This window comes from Monopterus albus, unplaced genomic scaffold (assembly GCF_001952655.1).
Source record: "Monopterus albus unplaced genomic scaffold, M_albus_1.0 scaffold9.1, whole genome shotgun sequence".
Classification (NCBI taxonomy): Eukaryota; Metazoa; Chordata; class Actinopteri; order Synbranchiformes; family Synbranchidae; genus Monopterus; species Monopterus albus.
The window spans coordinates 2154259-2174260 of NW_018127889.1; the positions used below are offsets into that span (position 1 = coordinate 2154259).

Consider the following 20002-nt stretch of genomic DNA (forward strand, 5'->3'; position numbering starts at 1 on the left):
GAGGAGGATAAGGATGTGAACAGAGGAAGACGAAGGGAGGAGGATGAGAGGAATGAAGCGGAGGAGTGGGGAATGTGAGAGCCTGCAGCTGTCCCACCACTCTGCAAAGTTTGGCACCAATATATAGGAGATGTGGGGGAAAAAACATGAAGGGAGGAATATGGGTCAGACAACACCTTAGTGAGAGCTCTCAAAAGCACAGTATCAACCCACGCTATATGGATTGAACTTTGCCTTTTATTTTGGTACAGACCTATTCCTAAAATTAGGTTTGGGCAGTATTCATGCCTAGAGTGGCCTAATCTCTACCAAACTTCCAAAATTCCTTCTCTAAGACAGTCACAGATGGCCGGTGTTCTTTTCATTTTTCCACTGTACGGGACACCTTCATAATCTCAAAGGCTGTAGCACAGTATCTGTAAAACCTACAGTAGAGCAACAAAAACAAAATACACTGGGAAAGTAATACACAAGTGGAGAGTGGCAGAGGGACAGGCAGAGCACAAGAGACTAGATATACTCAGAATGAAGGCAAATATTACAATGAACACCCAGTTAGAAAAAGGATAGCCATCGGTGTGTGTGTGTGTCTGCAAGTTGGCGCTGCAGATACAGGACAGTCAGTTGGACTGTCTTATATCTGTCTCCAAAAATCAGTGGCTGCAAGTCAGTGTCATGCTGCCATCTTTCTTAGATCCAATGGCAGATGGTTAGAGAAGGCAACAATTTCCATGGGCCACATTAATGAGGAGACATTTAGCAGGCGATGCTCCTGAGGAACATGGCCATTACCTAAAGGGTACAGGATGCTGGTGAAACAATCACAAAACCTACTCCGTCTCCCATCATTGTAACTTATTGGGACATAAAAGGTCCCTCAGTCACTCCAGATCAGCTCTGGTCAGTAGACTTGTACATTTGAGATCAAAGGTCACCTTTCATGGTCTTCACACTCGGACTGCAAGAGGAGGCTGAGGTCAAGATAAAGGCAACACTGGATAACTTCAAGCTTTGTGCTATATGAGGGGAGCCCAAGGTTAATGTATGACAACTGTCTTATTCAAAATCCAGAAATGTTATTTTTGTCTGCTGACAACACATTTGCTTTTGGAAAATTTCCACAAGAAAGCCCCAGTGTTTATAATGTAACTGCAGTCAGTATAGTGGCATCAGACAGAAAGAAGAAGAAGCCCTCTTTATTTTTGTTTCTGTTCTCCAAAAGCTTAAGTTGAATCTCTGGATAGGGTACTGATCTTTTTTAACCCTTTGGGTTTTTGTCTCCTTTTTTCTTGAGAAATGTTCTTGCAGCACATTTGCAACTTGTTTGAATGTGTGGAACTTAACATTTGTATTGCAAAACATGCTTTCTAGCTCTTGAGGTTACACTCAATGAACAAAGCAATGCTTTTTTTTGTTGTGGTAAAATGTGGAGCTCTTCATATTAGGATGTGATGATAAAGGGTCTTTTAGAGACTGTACCCACTTCCTGCCTGGTCTTCACTGGGTTGTTCTTCTGCATCTTCATGTTAGTTATATGAGTAGCATGGACACAAACATCCCCTTGTTGGGAACATAACCCGTGAATTAGCGCTACCATATACAGTTTCCCAGTGCTCCTATACTGTAGACAACAAGAGCTTGGATGGATCCCGCTGATGTGGTGATGTATTAGATAAGGTTTATTAGTGGAAGTGAGGGGAAGTATTGAAATGGAGCAACAAATTCAGTAAGTTAGACAAAGTGTGAAGGTTACTTTTTAACCTGAGTTATAATTGTTTTGTGTTTTACAGATGGAAAAATTTGATAATATTGATGTTCTTTTGTCCTGAATGTGCTTCACATATTTTTCTTAAAACACTCAAATGGTATGAATTGGAACAGGTATATCAGTTGAGGAGCTTTTAAATTTGATATATAAAGACAGTTCTAAAAAATGAAGCTTAGTATTATGTTAACTCCTGTGTTAACATACATGGAGAACAACATTTTGTCAGATCTACATTGTTTTTTGTTGTTGCATTGTGTTCCTTAATAACAGCACTGCACCACTTTTTGTATCAGTCATGTTTTTCGGTGTTAGTGTGATGATGGAGGCCAAAGGTGAAGGTGAAATATGCCAAAGCATGGACATAGAAGCAAAAGGAGGGATCATGCAGAGACTGGTTGCTAGGGAGGGTCGTTGTTGTAGCAGAGGCAGGAAAACATCAAACTCGGTATTAGCACCTCCATTAAACTACAGCAGTGGAACAGATGAAGTGCATCAAACAAATCAAGATGGATCATTTTGTAATATGTCGTTGTAATTTTATTACGCTTTAATTTAATGTAATCACTTTTATTGTCCAAGTATGTTACGCACACACAGAATCTGTCTCTGGTACAGAAACGCAGCAGCCATCTGCAGCGCCAACTCGTGCACACACACCGATGGTGGCACTGACCTGGCCATTGGAAGCAACTTGGGGTTCAATGGTCTTGTCCAAGGACCCTTCAACATGTATATTGGGGAGAACAAAAATGAAACCACTGACCTTCCACTTAAGGGACGATCATTCCACCTCCTGAGCCACAGCTCCCCGAGGCAAATATTTTAACACATTTTACATGCTATAATCCACAGTGAGACATTGCCGATAAAGATAAAATCCTTTGATACATTGACCAAATTCTTCAGTTGTTGGTCTCACTGTTGACTTCATAATTGAAACACTTGACACAGAAGTGCCTCATCTGGTGTTAGATTGATCTGTTAGCCATGGGAATGCTAATCTATTTGAATAGCTTGGCTTTTGGGGTTAAAGACTGAGGCACAGACTTTTGTTTTGGCATGAGGAGCTGAGTTTTATGGTTAATGTGCTAATGCCTGCATGAAGTCAGCTCATCGCTGTGGGTCAGTTCACCTGGGGTAAAACTACAGTGAAGGCGAAGGACAAACTCTGTGGTGACTTCTGCTGTTTATTTGTTCTTTCTAGGGGTTTTGTGTATCAAGTCAACATGTTCCAACAGTTGCCCTTGTTGTTAAGATAAATTTTAAATAGTTCCATATTAGTATAATCTTATCGAAAGCAGGGGGTGCAGTATATTTGTTTTTTTTTTATTTCGTGTTTTGCTATTTGCTAGACCTTAACTCTGTCACTGGAATTTAAAATAACTGTGGTGTTTGTTTTGAAATACCAAACAATGATCTTCAAGGCTTAAGAATGCTCCACACTGTAGAGGCACTCAGGCCAGTACTGCAAGTATACATGTGCACAAATACACTCTCTCAAAACCCATGGAAAGGAAGAGGATAGAGGTGTTACTGAATGTGTTGATGGGCTCTCTGTTTTCCATGAATGAATGTAAGCATTTAGCATCTCAGCAGTAGCATGGCAGACTCTGATTTATACTGCCAACTGAATTTCCTGCTTTTGTGAGTGAGAATTAAATGCCAGTTCGTACTTTTGTGTGTTTGTATGTACATTGTGAGGACCAGCTTGATTTTTATACCATGGAAGTGAGGACATTTTGGTTGGTTCTCACTTTGTGACACACCTTTAAAGGGTTGTCTCAGGATTAAGACTTGGGTTTAGGTTAGGCGTGTACTTGTGATGGCTAAGGTTAGGCTAGGGAATGGAACTACAGAGTGCATTATGTCACTGAGTGTCCTCACACAGACAGCTGTAAAAACACATGTGGGTGTGTATGTGTAGACCTTCCTTCTTCCAAATGAGCTGGTTCTACAGGCTTGTACCATGCCATACTGGTCCCACTGCTAACGTCTTTTTGAGCTTGTACCAATCTTTCCAGTTGGTGCCTGTCTCTCCACTTGCACATACCTACCTACAGCAGCAGCCTCACACTCACCCACCCAGTTTTTCTCTACCATGCCAGTTGGCATTCCTCCATTAAGCCACCTGGTCTTTCTAATTTTGCTGCATATCCACCTACTTTTGCCTCTGAGGTTGGCAGTAATTCCACCGTGGGAACTCATGTCATTGGTGGGCCTTGCAGTCAGGTTTGGACTAATGTGCTGCTGTTTAACACTCATGGGCATGTCTGCCCTTCCCCTCTCATTAACAGAATCTGCTCCTTCCACAGCACACCAGAATTTAGTTGTAGTGTTTGGGTTAATCACGGGAAGCAATACAGTGCTTGGAATTACAGTCACTTTACAGGAGCTTCTGATGCACATGTGCAAGTGTTGGTGTTGAGCCATTTCAGATGCTGGCTTTCCTGTCTGCAGAAATTGTGATCCTCATTAGCAGAGCTTTCTCTCATATGCTTCTCTCATATGACCTTTTGCCACATTTCAGGCTTCCCCTTGCTGCTTTCTCTCCCTTTAATTTTAACTCACTTGCATCATGCTTAAGCTGCCAGTCTTGCATTCACATCACTCTTGCATTCACATCACACCTGCATGCACAATCACAGAATGAACTGTACGCATGCAATCATGGACATTTGGAGGGAAACACATGGATGTTTACATGTACAGGCTACTTGCCAGTTTGGAGTAAGTAGGACAGTATCTCAAACTGATGCTGGTAGATTAGTTTAAAAGATAGCTGCCCCCTTTGGGAGTGTGCTGTGAGATCTTAGGTCCACACACACACACACACACACACACACAGACCCTTTCAAAAATGCATTAATTTAATATTCTCTTTTAGAAACTGTGCCAATTGCGCTGGTAACTTCTTCACTGTTCATTTTGCTTCACCGTTACAGTGCCTTGCGAAAGTATTCGGCCCCCTTGAACTTTGCGACCTTTTGCCACATTTCAGGCTTCAAACATAAAGATATAAAACTGTAATTTTTTGTGAAGAACCAACAACAAGTGGGACACAATCATGAAGTGGAACAAAATTTATTGGATATTTCAAACTTTTTTAACAAATAAAAAACTGAAAAATTGGGCGTGCAAAATTATTCAGCCCCTTTACTTTCAGTGCAGCAAACTCTCTCCAGAAGTTCAGTGAGGATCTCTGAATGATCCAATGTTGACCTAAATAACTAATGATGATAAATAGAATCCACCTGTGTGGAATCAAGTCTCCATATAAATGCACCTGCACTGTGATAGTCTCAGAGGTCCGTTTAAAGCACAGAGAGCATCATGAAGAACAAGGAACACACCAGGCAGGTCCAAGATACTGTTGTGGAGAAGTTTAAAGCCGGATTTGGATACAAAAAGATTTCCCAAGCTAAACATCCCAAGGAGCACTGTGCAAGCAATAATATTGAAATGGAAGGAGTATCAGACCACTGCAAACCTACCAAGACCTGGCCGTCCCTCTAAACTTTCAGCTCATACAAGGAGAAAACTGATCAGAGATGCAGCCAAGAGGCCCAGGATCACTCTGGATGAACTGCAGAGATCTACAGCTGAGGTGGGAGACTCTGGCCATAGGACAACAATCAGTCGTATACTGCACAAATCTGGCCTTTATGGAAGAGTGGCAAGAAGAAAGCCATTTCTTAAAGATATCCATAAAAAGTGTCATTTAAAGTTTGCCACAAGCCACCTGGGAGACACACCAAACATGTGGAAGAAGGTGCTCTGGTCAGATGAAACCAAAATCGAACTTTTTGGCAACAATGCAAAACGTTATGTTTGGCGTAAAAGCAACACAGCTCATCACCCTGAACACACCATCCCCACTGTCAAACATGGTGGTGGCAGCATCATGGTTTGGGCCTGCTTTTCTTCAGCAGGGACAGGGAAGATGGTTAAAATTGATGGGAAGATGGATGGAGCCAAATACAGGACCATTCTGGAAGGAAACCTGATGGAGTCTGCAAAAGACCTGAGACTGGGACGGAGATTTGTCTTCCAACAAGACAATGATCCAAAACATAAAGCAAAATCTACAATGGAATGGTTCACAAATAAACATATCCAGGTGTTAGAATGGCCAAGTCAAAGTCCAGACCTGAATCCAATCGAGAATCTGTGGAAAGAACTGAAAACTGCTGTTCACAAACGCTCTCCCACAGGTCTGAAGGAAACCCAAGTTTACTTTGGGAAGCTTTTACACAAATTTTCTCTCCACATCCTGCGCTGTGACAAATTCATCTTGCAGATCTGCAGTGAAAGGTACACAGGATGCAGGTTTTGTTTATTTTTCACTGATCATCTCCTCGTCTTTTCAGCCTCTCACCCCCACTTTCCATGTCAGAGATGGCACGCACAGACAAGGGAGTAAGGGGAAGCTGAGGAGGAGTCGGAGAAACAGAGAGCTGCTTTGTGTTTATCTCATAAGGGCTTATATGTGGAGGTGGAGGCAAGTTGAATGCATGTGTAGGTGCTCCTTGGTTTGAGTGTCTGTTTAGGTTTTAAGTCTGTGGGATGCATAGGGATGTTGAGGTCTGTGTGTCTGCCTGTGTATTTTTTGTGTGTCCGTGTGTGACGTGTTTGCCAGGCAGTGAGCTGCCATTGTGGCAGTGATCTGAAATAGCTTTTTTACAACCATGGGCATGGTGCCCATAATTATACACTGAGGAGATGGGCAATCCCCTCCTCTCAGTACAGCCCAAAAAAGGTATCGAAGAGGATCTGATAGCAGAACCAATCTACTACTACCCTGGTGAAAGTATTCGTGACTGTGCATGCATGCACACACCTTGTTCATGGTGCCTCTTTCTTTATGTACACTGAGTACACCCACACCCACTTTGTGACCACACACACTATTCTACACAATGCAGTTTTTAAACTACTGTGCTTATTTAAGGAATACACATGTTTGTCCCTACATGAAAAAGACATGCAGTACATCTGCATCCCAGATATTACCTGTGCACAGCCTGGCAGTGTAATGAGACTAAACCTCATATTTTAGTAGGTCTGATGGATGATGTTTTTATGACCTAACAGGTCCCTGCTTTCTCAATTACAGGAAGCTCCCTATTCCCTTGGATGGACATTTCTCTTTTAACATTACTTGATTTACTTCCCAAACTTCCGTATCCTCTGCCTTGTTGATCGCTGTAACAGACTAATACATACACAGATAAATTAACTAGGAAGACTTGTGCTAAAATTAACAATAAAGATTAAACCAGCCAAAGTGTCTTTCTAACATCCTTACTCTGCCTTCATTTGATTAGTGTTGTGATAAGTGTAGGATTCAGGCTACTTTTAAGGCTTTTAGCCACCTCAGCAGTTCAGGTCTGCTCATATGACTCTCAGGCTACAGGCTCTTAGAGCTTGTTTAGCGGATTTAAGTCACTTCTTACCTAGTGCTTGAAGTATTACTCATGCTTTGTGAGTGAGGGTGTGGTAGGATTATAATCTCTTCCCCAAAGTGCAGTCATACAAGAAAAAAAGGTTAAACTAAAGGTCACTGATTAGGAAGCATGACAGAGCATTCATTACATTGAATGTCCTATGCTCTAATATCTGGGTGTGGACATGTTAGGGTGATGCACATTTCTCAAAAGTAACCAACTTCCTATTCCTGCTCTGCATTTGGGAAAATCCACAGTTGAATTTTCTTTGTTGCAGCAAGGTAGTTATCTAGCAGCCCTCAGTCTGCTTCCTTAGAGCCATTCAGCCATCCTGACTTTGCTAATGTCTGCTTCTTTATCCAGGAGATTATCTGTACGATATGGAAAACAGTTTTAAGGCAGATTGACAGAAAGCTTTGCCATATATTCTAGTACAAAAAACAACTTTATTTGGAAGACATTTTCTTGAATGAGTTGTCAACAGTCAGCCTCATACTGCACCAGGGAAGGTGTTTTGCGAACAAGATTCATTGAGATTTCTGTTAACATCCAAATCCTTGAATTTTATTTTGTATCCTATTTGAAAAGATAGAACAGACAGAATTTGCAGATGTACCAAATTCAAAACTGTAATATCAGTGTCTATTGATGAACAGAGGGAGCTGCATTCACATGCTCTAACTAATGAAAACAGAAGAGAGAGAGAGAGACATTTTGCTGAAACATGCGCAGAGCATTTCATTCATGTTGCACAGCAGTGGAATGTTTCAAATAAAGTCAGCACAGATAGTGCAAGAAATATGATCGCTGCTGCAAGACATCTGCCTTTTTAACACATCCCGTGTCGCACACAGTCTCCATCATTGTGTCACAGTTTCTCTGCAGAACAGTGCATTTGACAGTGTCCTGGCCAAATGCAGAAAGGTTGTGGGCTGCTTTAAACACAGTCCAGCAAGGGCTGCAGAATTAGAACAATTATTTGAACACCTTATTTGCTTAAAGTGTTTGCAAACCAAATGTTAATGCACTTTTGTTCATATATCAGTACTTTTAAAATAAAAGTGCGCAAAATACTACATTTGAATTCATTATTGAATGCTGCTCATATCAATGCAGTTGATCGTGATTAATCACAGAAAACCATGCAGTTTCATGTCATTCTTCTGTCTGGTAAAATACAAAGTCAGACAGAAAGTAAAACTAGGAACTTGTCTTGGGTTATGTTTACTCTTCTCATCAGGACACAAGGAACCTCAGCAATACCATGACATTAACATTTCCTCAAATGTTTCAAAATGTATGAAACCACAGAGGTAATCACAAAAATCCACCGTTCATTCAATTTTGACTCAAGTATGTTGTTGACTAACTTTGTCTGTTAGCTTATTCCCGTACCCTCGATAGTCTGCATACTCATCATATTCACAAGCACATGTAAGATATGCATTGCTGTCTTCACAAATGTTTTTCGAGCCACAGTTGTTACTTTGACTCCTTATGTTAGTATAACTGAAGCAAATAATCGGGGCTTGGTTGTCCTTGGTTACCCCCCTAGGTCCTGTTAGAAGGATTAAAGGCACATTGCGTAATGTGCAGAAATATCACCACTAGAAATGAAAGATGTTGACATGAGGGTTACAGATGCAGGCCTGAGTCCCTGCTCTGCATTTTGAAAATCTGGTCGCTACCCAAATTGCTGACTCCATCTGTTTCTGTGAGCCAATGATATAAGACTGTGGCAGCATTGGAAGAGTGATGAGCACCATGCATTAGGTTATCTCCTCCGTGAGACTTCAAAAGCACATGAGCACATCACCAAGAAACTATGCAGTTGACCAATCCCTGAAGGCAGTTCACTGGCTTTAAGTAACCACGTGATGCAGGTTAAGATCTAAGTTGCAGGCTCGTTGTGACTGTGTAGTCCCTGTGTCTGTCAGCAGAAACATTTGGTTTGATGCACATCTGTATCTGGACATACCATGATGAGGACATTTTGTTTAGACATGCAAGCACTAGCCCCGTGTAACAGTGAAAACAGCCCAAACACAGACTATAAGTGAATCCCAATTCTCTTATTTTATTCTAAAGATGAGCCAAATCAGGAGGTGTTACCTTTTTGTTAAGGGATTGTCATTGTAGTAAACACAGTGGAATTCAAAGAGCTAGTTGTATGTCTTGTTGTGCTAAAAAAGCCAGGTCTTCTCTAGGCTGTACCACCTCCCAGTGGTATTAAAATAATTAAAACAAGTATTGCAGGTTTGTTTCTACATGAACCTTATTGAAGGTCTATCCCATAGCATGGCATTGTTTATGTAGTCAACTTATCTGTCTTCGCCATATACAGTATTTTACCTTTTTGGCCTTTTTAAGCTTATGATCTATTATTCCTGAATTATAAAGTGATCCTCTCTGACATTGATACCTTCTTTCTTCTCTCTCACCTTCTTTTTTCAGGAGAAACAGGACCCAAGCAACACCTCTCTGCAGCTTCGCAATGAGATCCAGGTAGATATTATGTTCACAAAGCACTTGAAAACTACATAAAATAACACCTGTAGCATCATTAGGTCAGATTTACTCATGCTTGTCTAAAAAGTCTGACACCTGTTTTCCTCCTCTCTGTCCTCAGGAATCATTAGGCTTCAGCAGTGAGGTGTCAACTCCAGAAACAGACAGAAAGTACGTGTCCCCCAACCACAACTTCATCATTGTTATATGTGAATGCAGCTGGTGTGGAACCATGAAATCTGCTTGGATTGATCTTGCATGTCTGTAGTTTGTCAAAACAACATTCAACACAGCCTATGTCTGGATTGCATCAAACTGTACATGTCTGCACACAAAATCATGGATCACACTCAGCCTTTGCTAAAGATGGTGAGAGGGAAATGAAAATACATCCACCTCCAGATGTGCAGCTCATGTGATTGATAGAACTTTTATATGACAGCTTGAACAAAAGGTCACTGACCTTGCCCATGGGGAGCAGAGGGCAGTCCCTGAGATGGAAAACGCTAATGTCATTGATGAGTGTGGTGATATTCGAGTGTGCACTTCACACGTCTTCACACAACTGCAACTGGCCTTGGTAGTAAACATAAACATAAACATACACCAAAAAACTGATTTACTCAGATAGGCTTACTTGTTTTGTATACTATGACAGTAAATGAATAAAAGTGGTTAATATTTCAGCAGCTTAACAAGGACTTTTGACCAGAAAGATGTTTTTAAAAGTTGCAACAATGATTGTTTTATTAGAATCATGTCATAAAGTCATTAGAGTGTAAATGATGCATTTATTTGTAATCACAAACCAGTGAGCATTGGGACATGATTTCTAAGATTTATAAAGGAATAGTTGTCCTTTTTTGTTTTGAAGAATTGGACAAAGTAATGAGCAGCTACGTAGCTTATCTAATTAGAATAGCTTGAACATTTCTTCAATAAGCAACAACCACAAGTTAAAGCAATGAATGCCCTCCTCTCTCTTCAGCTATCCACCGTCTCCCAACCGCAAGGTTGAAGGTTCGAATCTCGGTTCCTGCAGTCCACATGTCGAAGTGTCCTTGGGCAAGACACTGAACCCCCAAGTTGCCCGTGATTGCGGCGCGTATGTATGCAGTGGCCCGGGGCCCTCGGCTCTAAACAAAATTTCGTTGCACGTGTCACAATGACAATAAAATAAAATAAATAAAGCTTAATATCAAAGTTTTGAGTCTAAACGAAACCCACCCCTTAGTATTCATAGACATCACACATACAATTTGACCCGTAGTTGGTCCCTAAAACACCCTCAGTCACATCCCTGCAATTACAGGAGAACTACTGGCTGCTTCCTCTGGTTGACCTGCTCAGTCCAGCTTCCACTCTCACCGTCCAAGCTTCCTTCCTGCCTTTGTGTCCAGCAGGGCAAAGGGGAAGACAGAAAGGGTGATGGTCAATGATTAGAGCAGAGGAGCATGAATGAAAGAGCAGGATGGAATTGAGCATGGGTGGGGTTCCTTTTCGCTGGTTCCTGTAACACAGACTGTGTGTGTTCATTTTTGCACACCACTGTATTTAAGGTATATGAAATTTCTCCATTATGGACCATTATGAGATCGCTGGTATACATATTTAAAGTAGTCTGAGGTTGTTAGTGGAGCAAACCTCTAAATGTCCTGCTCTCAAACAGAATTCATTTCACTACAGTCATTTGGCCCCTTATAGGCACTGGGTTTGCTTAGTCTCTGTTAAGCGAGACCCAAGGTCAAGAATATATTCATGTGTTTCCTCATGACCAAGATGACAAAGCTTTCAATACAGAGCCAGCTCCTAGGGCAATGTTGCCCATTGGTGTTTAAAAAAAGAAGAGATTTAGTGGAGAGATGAATTGTGCAGGAACTGAAAATCCCAGTCCAAACCCTAACGCTAAATAGTGCGTCATTTCTGTTCATGTTTCTGACCATCACCCCAGTGTGACCTAAAGTGAAACTGTCATGTTCACGTGATGACCATGTGCAGCAGAGGAAGCGCATACCACTGACATGACTTGTTCTCCCGTGGCAGTATATGTTGCACAGGCAAATGCTGAGGATGATGGGAAACAGATGCCAAATTTGATACGTCTGTCATCTGTTTGAGAGAGGCCCAGATAGAGTCCATAACTGTCCTATTCTTTCTTCCTGTCATTCGATTTTTTTTTTCTCTGTCTTCTGTGTCTCACATGTTTGTCCCATGATTTTGTTTTTCAGACGTTTACATTCAGATTTAGTCTCTTTAAGTCTGCATTAATCTATAATGGAACAACTCCATGTTCATCCACCTCTTCTCCACATGTCACTTTCTGGTGTGAAAGTTGGATACACAGCAATATATATTTTACCTTTATCTAATGAATTAAAAATGTTCAAAAACCTCCACCCCCATCAAACCCCCAGGAAACCTTTTTTGTAATGCATTATTCACTGCCAGCCCTCTCCTTTCTTTCACCCCAGCTCTGTTCCCTGTTACATAGCCTATTGTCCACTTTCCTCTGTGGTGAATGGCTTTCAGGTACAATGATTTATCATGTACAGGCAGATTGATAGACAAGCCCCCTCCAGTCCTCAGACGCATTCCTCACAGCCCCACAGGAGGCATGCATGCACATACACACCCACAGACACGGATACCCACATCATCACCTCTGTAGGACAATGGCACACAGAGGAGATTACGCAGACTTCATCTCGAGACCGTGCCAGCCCCTCTGTTTGTGTCTCTCCTTGTCACTTTGTTGGCAGGAGGTTGGCACCATTCCCATATTGTCTGATCTGCAAGTGGTGACAGGGGGCACTAAGAAAGCTGGAGGGTTCAAGCTGGGGACTTCCTGTTCTGGAAGGCGATTGATTGGCGGGTATTGTTGCAGAGAAGGGGCCATATGCTTATCAGTAAAGTTAACGGCAGAGGTAAATGGATCTTAATGAAAGCATACTCGTCCAAATTGTTGATTATTGTTTATTACTAACGGGGTTTGTAAGAGAGTACATTTAGAGGCATTTGTGCTCCTGGATATGGAATGTACCAAATAATCAGATGGAAATGTAAGCCGTCCCATGTGAAGAATCTGTTTACAACAGCAGCACCATGTTGGAAAACTAAAGTACCTTGTCAGCATATTTACCACTTGTGGCTGAATGTTGCAGCCCTCAATGAGCTTTTATTTGCTGCTGAGAGTGGAGCACAGTAGATGGTGTGTTTATGGCACAAAAAGCTCATACATTTAAAATGCACTTCTTCATGTCCAGTTCTTTTATTTGTTTGTGTTTTAGGTGTGATTCTTTTTTTTTTTTTTTCCTGCCATATAATATTCTGTCTTCCGCTTCCATGTGACCTCTGAGCTCTTCTGTCCCTACTCTTCCTGTGAGCACTGCCACTGTCACACAAAGTTGCTGCTTTTCATTGTCTCTGAGTTCACATCACTCCAGGTGGACAACCTTGTAGTTGTACAAAAGCACACAGTCACTATATACACATACGTGTGTACTGTTGTGATTTGTGCAGTAAAACCTGCCCATAAGAAGCAATAATGGAGACACATGCAGCTGTGTCCAAATCTTGCTACATGCTGGTTTGTCATCTTTTCTGGCCAGCAGCTCTGTCACACAGGATAGACCCATGTGACTCATACCTGCCTACACAATCATCACTTTTTCACTGACCCTTTTTTTCCTGGTGTTGAATAGCTGCTGGCTTAGTTCTGTGAGTGTGTGTATGCGCTTTTCCCTGTTGTATTTGATCTTTTCTGTGTTTGCGTGTTTTATGTACTTGAGCAGTTATGACATATTTTCAAAAAGATTACCTACAGTTACACTTCTGCAGTTGTATCATATGTTGTGAAGCCTTGTGCTGTAACATAAGCAGCACTCACAGCTTATCATTTTGAAAATCAATGATGCTTTACATCTCAGCCTGGTAAAGTGCTGTCAAAGATCATTTTCACAAAAAAAATGCACTCATTAGCTCTTGTTTGTTTCAGCCTAGAAACACTTTTGTTGTAGCAGTTTAATTTGCACATTGCACAGTTACCGAGCTACTTTCACTAAAGAACCTTTTATGTTATGCCTTGAATAGAATGTTAGCTTAGTGTGCTAATGAGATAAAAAGCAGTTAAAGGATAAGGTTGGTCATTTTCTATATTAATAGTATTTTCAACACACAAGTAAGCAAGACACAAATGCACATGCGCAAGGTCTTTGTGTGAGCTCTCTTCTTTGTTTACAGTCCACTAGCTCCTTGTGCCTTCATGGAGATCTCATGCATGCACAATTGAGTCTTGCTACTTCAGACGGAAAAAAGTCAAGGTTGTTTGGAACTTTTGGGGCAACATTTTTAAGAAATATGCGGGTCTTGTGTTTTGTAATGAAGAAATGTCATGCAGTGCAGCTGTGTTTTTCACTGATGTTTTTAATTGTTTTTGAGCAATAACGGAGATCTATGACACAGACAAATAAGACAGTCCAAGTTGGAGACTAACAGACATCAACTGTGAGTAGAGGCCATTAATTTTTGGTTTTAGTCTCTGTAGGGGGAGTGTTGACGATATTATTAATATAGCAAATGACCTGCCCTATCCTTTAAATGTCCTTTACTCAATGGAAAGAGCAGACCTGAAATAGAAAGGCATGCCAAAGATTTAAGGGTAAACCAATTAGGCTGCCTAGCCACACAGTGCCTAGACTGACACACTCTTTGAAATTCATTCAGGATCTTTTAAACTACGTGAGTGCATGCATGCGTGTAAGTGCATGGGAGGTTAATTTATAGAGTATTGGGGCAGCATTGCCACTGAAAGGCTTCTGTTGACTGAGTTCTATTAGCATTAGCTTTGGCCCTAGCCTATCTGAGAGGGGGATGAGCAGAGGGGCAAACCATACAGGCTTCCATTCAATTAGCATCTCATTATGTTGCCATGGCAGTCGAGCTTTAAGCCGTGTGAAGATTTCCCATTGCACTAAGAGGGGGGCTGCCATGTCTGAATAAACATATGAACACACATGCACACGTGTATACACACACACACATGCAACCACTGGAGCGGGACGTGACCTCTTCATCTTATTTTGATCCTGTTGCACACTTTCACATTGCTTCACTGCCTGCCACCTGTTTCTGTGCATGGCTCAGCAGCTGCATGCTCTTGTGCAATTGGCTTAAATCATAAAAGGTATGTGAAAGCATGCAAGTTAGACACAGTAAAGAGATTTACTTAAGAGGTCTCTGAGGGTCCCAGCTGGACAGAGTTCATTCTTATCTCTCCTTGCCCCTTATGGTTTATTTCCTTTTAATAAAGCTTCTAGTGTGCAGCCACTATCACCCACTCACACACACACACACACCTGTAGGGTGTTCTCACAGAAGTAATGCGCCCTGAACCTTCAGTTCCTCTTTACTTTCAACCCACATAGCCTAGTCTGAAAACAGTCTCTCTTTCTGTGAAGTTTTCAGATGCTACTTTCAACATGATCCACTGAAGCTCATCCCCCTCCTTCCCCATTTTTTATATAAAGAAGACCGTATCAGATTGCCATTGATGTGGTTTCTCATCTCCTTCAGAACAAGGGAGAGTAAGCCACAGCCTATCATGCTGCTGAACTAAAAAAAAAAAAAATGGGTGAGGCTGCTCATACATGGCTTTTTGATTGGAAGCTGTGTGCCATTCATGTGTAACAAGGAGCTTTCAAGTTCTTTTCTCCCTGTTTGTTATTTTTTAAATGGGTTTATACTGTAGACAGGGATTTTTTTCAGTTATTTTCCACCTCTCCCTCTCCTACTCTTCTCTCTTCCTCGTGACTGTCTATCCTGTGGAAGGAAGTGGAAACACAAACACGCTGAGTCTGCCCTGTGGTTTCTCCTCCTCCTCCCTCTCCCCTCTCTGTCTGTTCCTCTCTTTCCTCAGGTCCCTAATTTCCCACTTCACTCAACTCTCTTCACTTTTTACATGGTTTCCCACTCTTCTCCTTGATCATGTTCTTTACTGCTTCTTAAGCACTTTGTATTACCACTCTCTTCATCTTACCCTCTTGCAGCTGGGGTGTCATTGTCTACGTGCTCTCCTATCCTTGCTGCTCTTCATCTCCCCTCACCTCCACCTTATTCCTCTCAATCCTCTGGAGCCTTGTTTCCTATCACTGAAGTACCACCACTGGCCCCAAGTGGCGAATAGACAAAATTGCAACTCTACTCACAGAAACCATACATTATACTTATTCTTAGAACCAGTTCATGTACTTTCATGGTTGTGGTTCACAGAGACTAGACTACACTTGATGATAAGGTGTGAGAACAGAAATGGAAATGTATGTTTTTCTGACGTTGATCCTTTTTTTTCTCTTCCCCAAAGAATGTCCCTGCACAAGTCCAGCTCTGAAGACGGATCTGGAGGTAAATTGAGATGCATTTCCTTGTTTGTCTTCTGTTGCCTTAATATTTTCAGCAAGATTACATTTACTCTTTATTAATTTGTGAGGTGTGATTTATAGACGGGAATAGTGAGACATGTTTACCAAGGGTTATACTTTAAAAATAAAGGGAGCGGTCTATACGGTACATATGCTGAAATGTACAGAATTATCTATCCTAAGTCATCTTGCCTAGTAGATTACCCTTGTTTGCCCAACACAAACGCTTATTCTAAATTTGTGACATAATACAGTATAATGCGAGTAGTTGTGTATCAGGTGTATGCTTCCCCCTGTGTGACTGTTACTTCTCTCCCCTTAGGTAAATGGGACAGTAAGAAGAAGAACAAATCTTTTTGGCAGAGCTTCCGCAAGTCTCAGCACAAACCTGTCATGCGACATACGTCCAAAGGTTTGTGCTTGACCCCATTGTTGACATCTAGTTTACTGACTAGATGCCACTTTATGTTTGAGCCCTAGTCTTTGCTCTTTACCCCCATCAGGAGAGGACATTGGCTATGTGGCCAGTGAGATCACCATGAGCGATGAAGAGCGAATCCAGCTGATGATGATGGTGAAAGAAAAGATGATCACGGTCGAGGAAGCTCTAGCTCGGGTAGGAAGCTCCACTGACTTCCTGCCTCATCTGTGGCACCTTCCTTCCCTATCCCCACCCCACACCTTCCCTTAGAACAGTTAACTGAAGCTCCTGTTCAACCCTTCAGGTCATTTTACCTCCTCCTGGGTTACTTTCCAGCCCTCCCCCATCCACATCCCCACCATAAAGCGCTGGCTTACTAAAACGACTCACTCTTACTAACCACTACAAAATCCCACATTTTTACTATGCATCGTCTTCTGTACACACACACACACAAACTCCAGACCAAAGATTCAGGATTCTGGGGAAAGCAGGGTGTAAGCACTTGGTGTGTGTGTGTGTGTGGGTGTTGCTCGGCTCATAATTGTGAGGTTGATGGTCAGTCAACTCAATAGCCCCATCTGTTGGGGGTTGCTCTGGTGCACTGTGGCTTTTTTCCTTCACGTGGACATGGTGGATAATTATTTGGCTTTCCTATAAAGTTCCTTGCATTTTCTTTTTGAGTTGACTTTCAATCCATTTCTTTTGATTGTTCTTCTCTTATTTTCTTACTTCTTGTTGGTTCTTCATGTTCTCTCCTTTCTTTCTGTCAATCATGGGTAGCATGACTGTCCAGCAGCATTTGAGCACTGGTTCGCTCCCCAAATGAGATGATGTTAATTATACTCCTACTCTTTCTTCCAGAATTTTGATTTTTCTACTGGCCAACAACTTGATCTCAGCTTCTCTCTCCAGTGACTAAAAAACCGTCAAACCAATCAGTGATTAGCCTTTGTGGATAGATTTGTTGGCTTGTTGTTGTGCTGGTGTGTAGTTCTGTATCTGTTCTCTGTATGATTGATCAATATCTTTTTTTTTCTTTACTCAATCAATAGAGCAATATGTTCAGTCGCCCTCTTTTATTTAAGGAGTCATGACATAAATCTTTGTGAAAAACACTTGTAACAAATGCTAAAATGGAGGAATATGCAGGAGAATAAGGACATTTAAACAGTTTTTTTTTTTTTTACTTGGATGGCCGATTGCCTGATGATCAGGCTACAATATACACCTTTTATTTACCACTACACCACAGTTTAAGTCCTTTTGTTCTGACTGTTATGTGCTTGTCTGTTTGTATACAATGTATACATGCACTGTGAATGCACACTGTTGATATTTGTCAATAGGTATCTAGTATATGGAGAGATGTAGCATGCTGGGTGACAGTGGGTGGCCTTGCCCTGTTCCTCTACCTCTCTAACTCTTCTTCTCCACATAGCTGAAGGAGTATGAGCGCAGCAGACAGTCCAGCAGTACTGACACTGCAGAGTGGACTGATGGATCTGCACCCAATCTAACCCAGTCCTCAAACTGCAATGTAAGTATACCCCCTCCCCATTACCCTTACATCCTTTCCCCTTTATTCTACCTGTTGTAACACTCGCTCAGTTGGATTTTTCAGCCAAGGAGGTTCTGATGGATTTTTGTTTCAACGTGTGTGTAGCTGTGTGTATGTGTGTGTGTATGTGTTTATCCAAGTGTAAATAATATCATCTCTAGATTTTAAATATAGTCCACCAGTGACTTCCTAAACATTTTATTAATTTTAGTCAGTTTTAAATGCAGTAACATAAAAACACCCTTTCCTTTTATTTTGCCTCCCTCTCTTCCTCCTTCCCTCTCTCTCTCCTTTTCTCTCTGCTCTTCATTCATTGACCAAACTACCACGTCTGCCTTTGTACGTACATTCCCTAAACCGGGTCACGTGCGTTCTAACGCTGTGGGTGTTAATTGGTGGATCTTGGCCCATTCCTTACCTCTGTTTTCTGAGGCTGTGGTTGTGAATTAGCAGTGTTAATGTGCAATTGTAGCAAATCCTCTGCCATATGTTATTCATCAGATTAATCCTGCCATGGACATCTTATTTGAAATTAGTCCCAACAAAGTCATATTGGGCTTACTGTAGTGACAAGGAAGTTTTCTTATGGAAATTTGGGTCAGGTCTTTTTCCATCAGTCATTTTTTAATTGTAATTTGAGAAAAAGCAAGTGACGAGTCGGACAAAATCTACTCCAAACAATGATTTTTGTCAGCTGTTGTCCTTGGAGAAAAAGTCTCCAATCCCCCCTGGTCTCCTCTGAGTCAAGGCCTTTAAGAAGGCTTCATGTTGTGAAATTGGACCTATAACAGATGCTAGGAAGCTCTGACAATCACATCCTCCTGGTTTAGTGTTTGTTAACAATCAGTCAGTTCTCTCTATGTGTGCTTGTATATGTTGGTTTATATTTTTCTCTTTTTCAGTGTCGTCTGATGCTGTTTCAGTGCTCATCGTGGTCACAAGGAACTGTGCATAATTCTATATTTTATGGGATCATATGGGATAGCATGCAGTCATAATGTACAGTCCCACATACTGTGACCCACTTTTGACAGGAAGTGAGTTTATCCAAAGAAAAATTCAAAAAGTATCCTGAAAATAATGCCCTCAACTTGTATATTATTACTATTTTTAATTAACATTTTCTAAAAACAGTCTTTGAATGCATGTGCCTTTCTTGTTGTTCATGTCAAAGTAAATGAAAGGTTGATCCTACAGCCTTCAGACAGCTGTGCGTAGATCCTGGCTAGGCCTTCATCTTCATAATTGGTTTCTCCTTAAGTGGATGATTATGCTTTCATAACAGATGTGCTTGACTTTTACACATTCATAGCTGCTCCAGTGACTCTTCAAGTGCAGTCATTTATGGTTTGCACGCTTAAACACAAGGAATTCAGATCGACGTGGCTGCCTCTTATTACAACTGAATCAGTAAATCCTGAATTAGGACTTATGCAAAATCGTTTTCTCACATCATCAAGGGTCCTGATTAAATTCTTCCTCTGGGTAATGATTGATGATTTCCTTCCGTATAAAAAAATAGGTTAATTATGCCATAAATAACATCAGCTCAAGTTCTGTTTGCTGTCTGACTCTTTGATGTGGGTGTGGGAATTGTGCATGAGTTTGCTGATTATTTCATCAGTTGCTTAATCTCCATATTACCCTCTCTGCTGCCAGCTACTTGTTTCCTGTGAGGAAAATATTGATCATTTAGAAGGGGGGTGTCGGGTGGGTGGGTGGTTTACAGACAGTGGAGAGGATGCAGAGTTACTGAAGGAGTATTGTGTGGAGGAACACCCAGCATGGCTCTGGAGGCTGTGAACAAATGCAAGTGCTGGAGGCAGAGAGGAAATGAGAGAGAGAGAAAGAGGGAGGGTAAAGACCCCCTGCCCCCCCCCCCCG

The 20002-nt window shown here is 41.5% G+C and overlaps 1 protein-coding gene across 10 annotated transcripts in view; it reads left to right on the forward strand.

The window, feature by feature from the left end:
* sash1a (SAM and SH3 domain containing 1a) overlaps positions 1 to 20002 on the forward strand; it is a 159108-nt gene that overhangs the window by 115167 nt on the left and 23939 nt on the right. For 9 of the 10 annotated variants that reach the window (XM_020589786.1, XM_020589795.1, XM_020589790.1 and 6 more), the window contains 6 exons: positions 9667 to 9717; positions 9842 to 9891; positions 16079 to 16119; positions 16459 to 16548; positions 16640 to 16752; positions 17999 to 18097. In XM_020589786.1, coding sequence (XP_020445442.1) covers positions 9667 to 9717; positions 9842 to 9891; positions 16079 to 16119; positions 16459 to 16548; positions 16640 to 16752; positions 17999 to 18097 — 444 coding nt within the window. The remainder of the gene's footprint in view (positions 1 to 9666; positions 9718 to 9841; positions 9892 to 16078; positions 16120 to 16458; positions 16549 to 16639; positions 16753 to 17998; positions 18098 to 20002) is intronic. The other variant, XM_020589787.1, reaches the window with a different exon arrangement.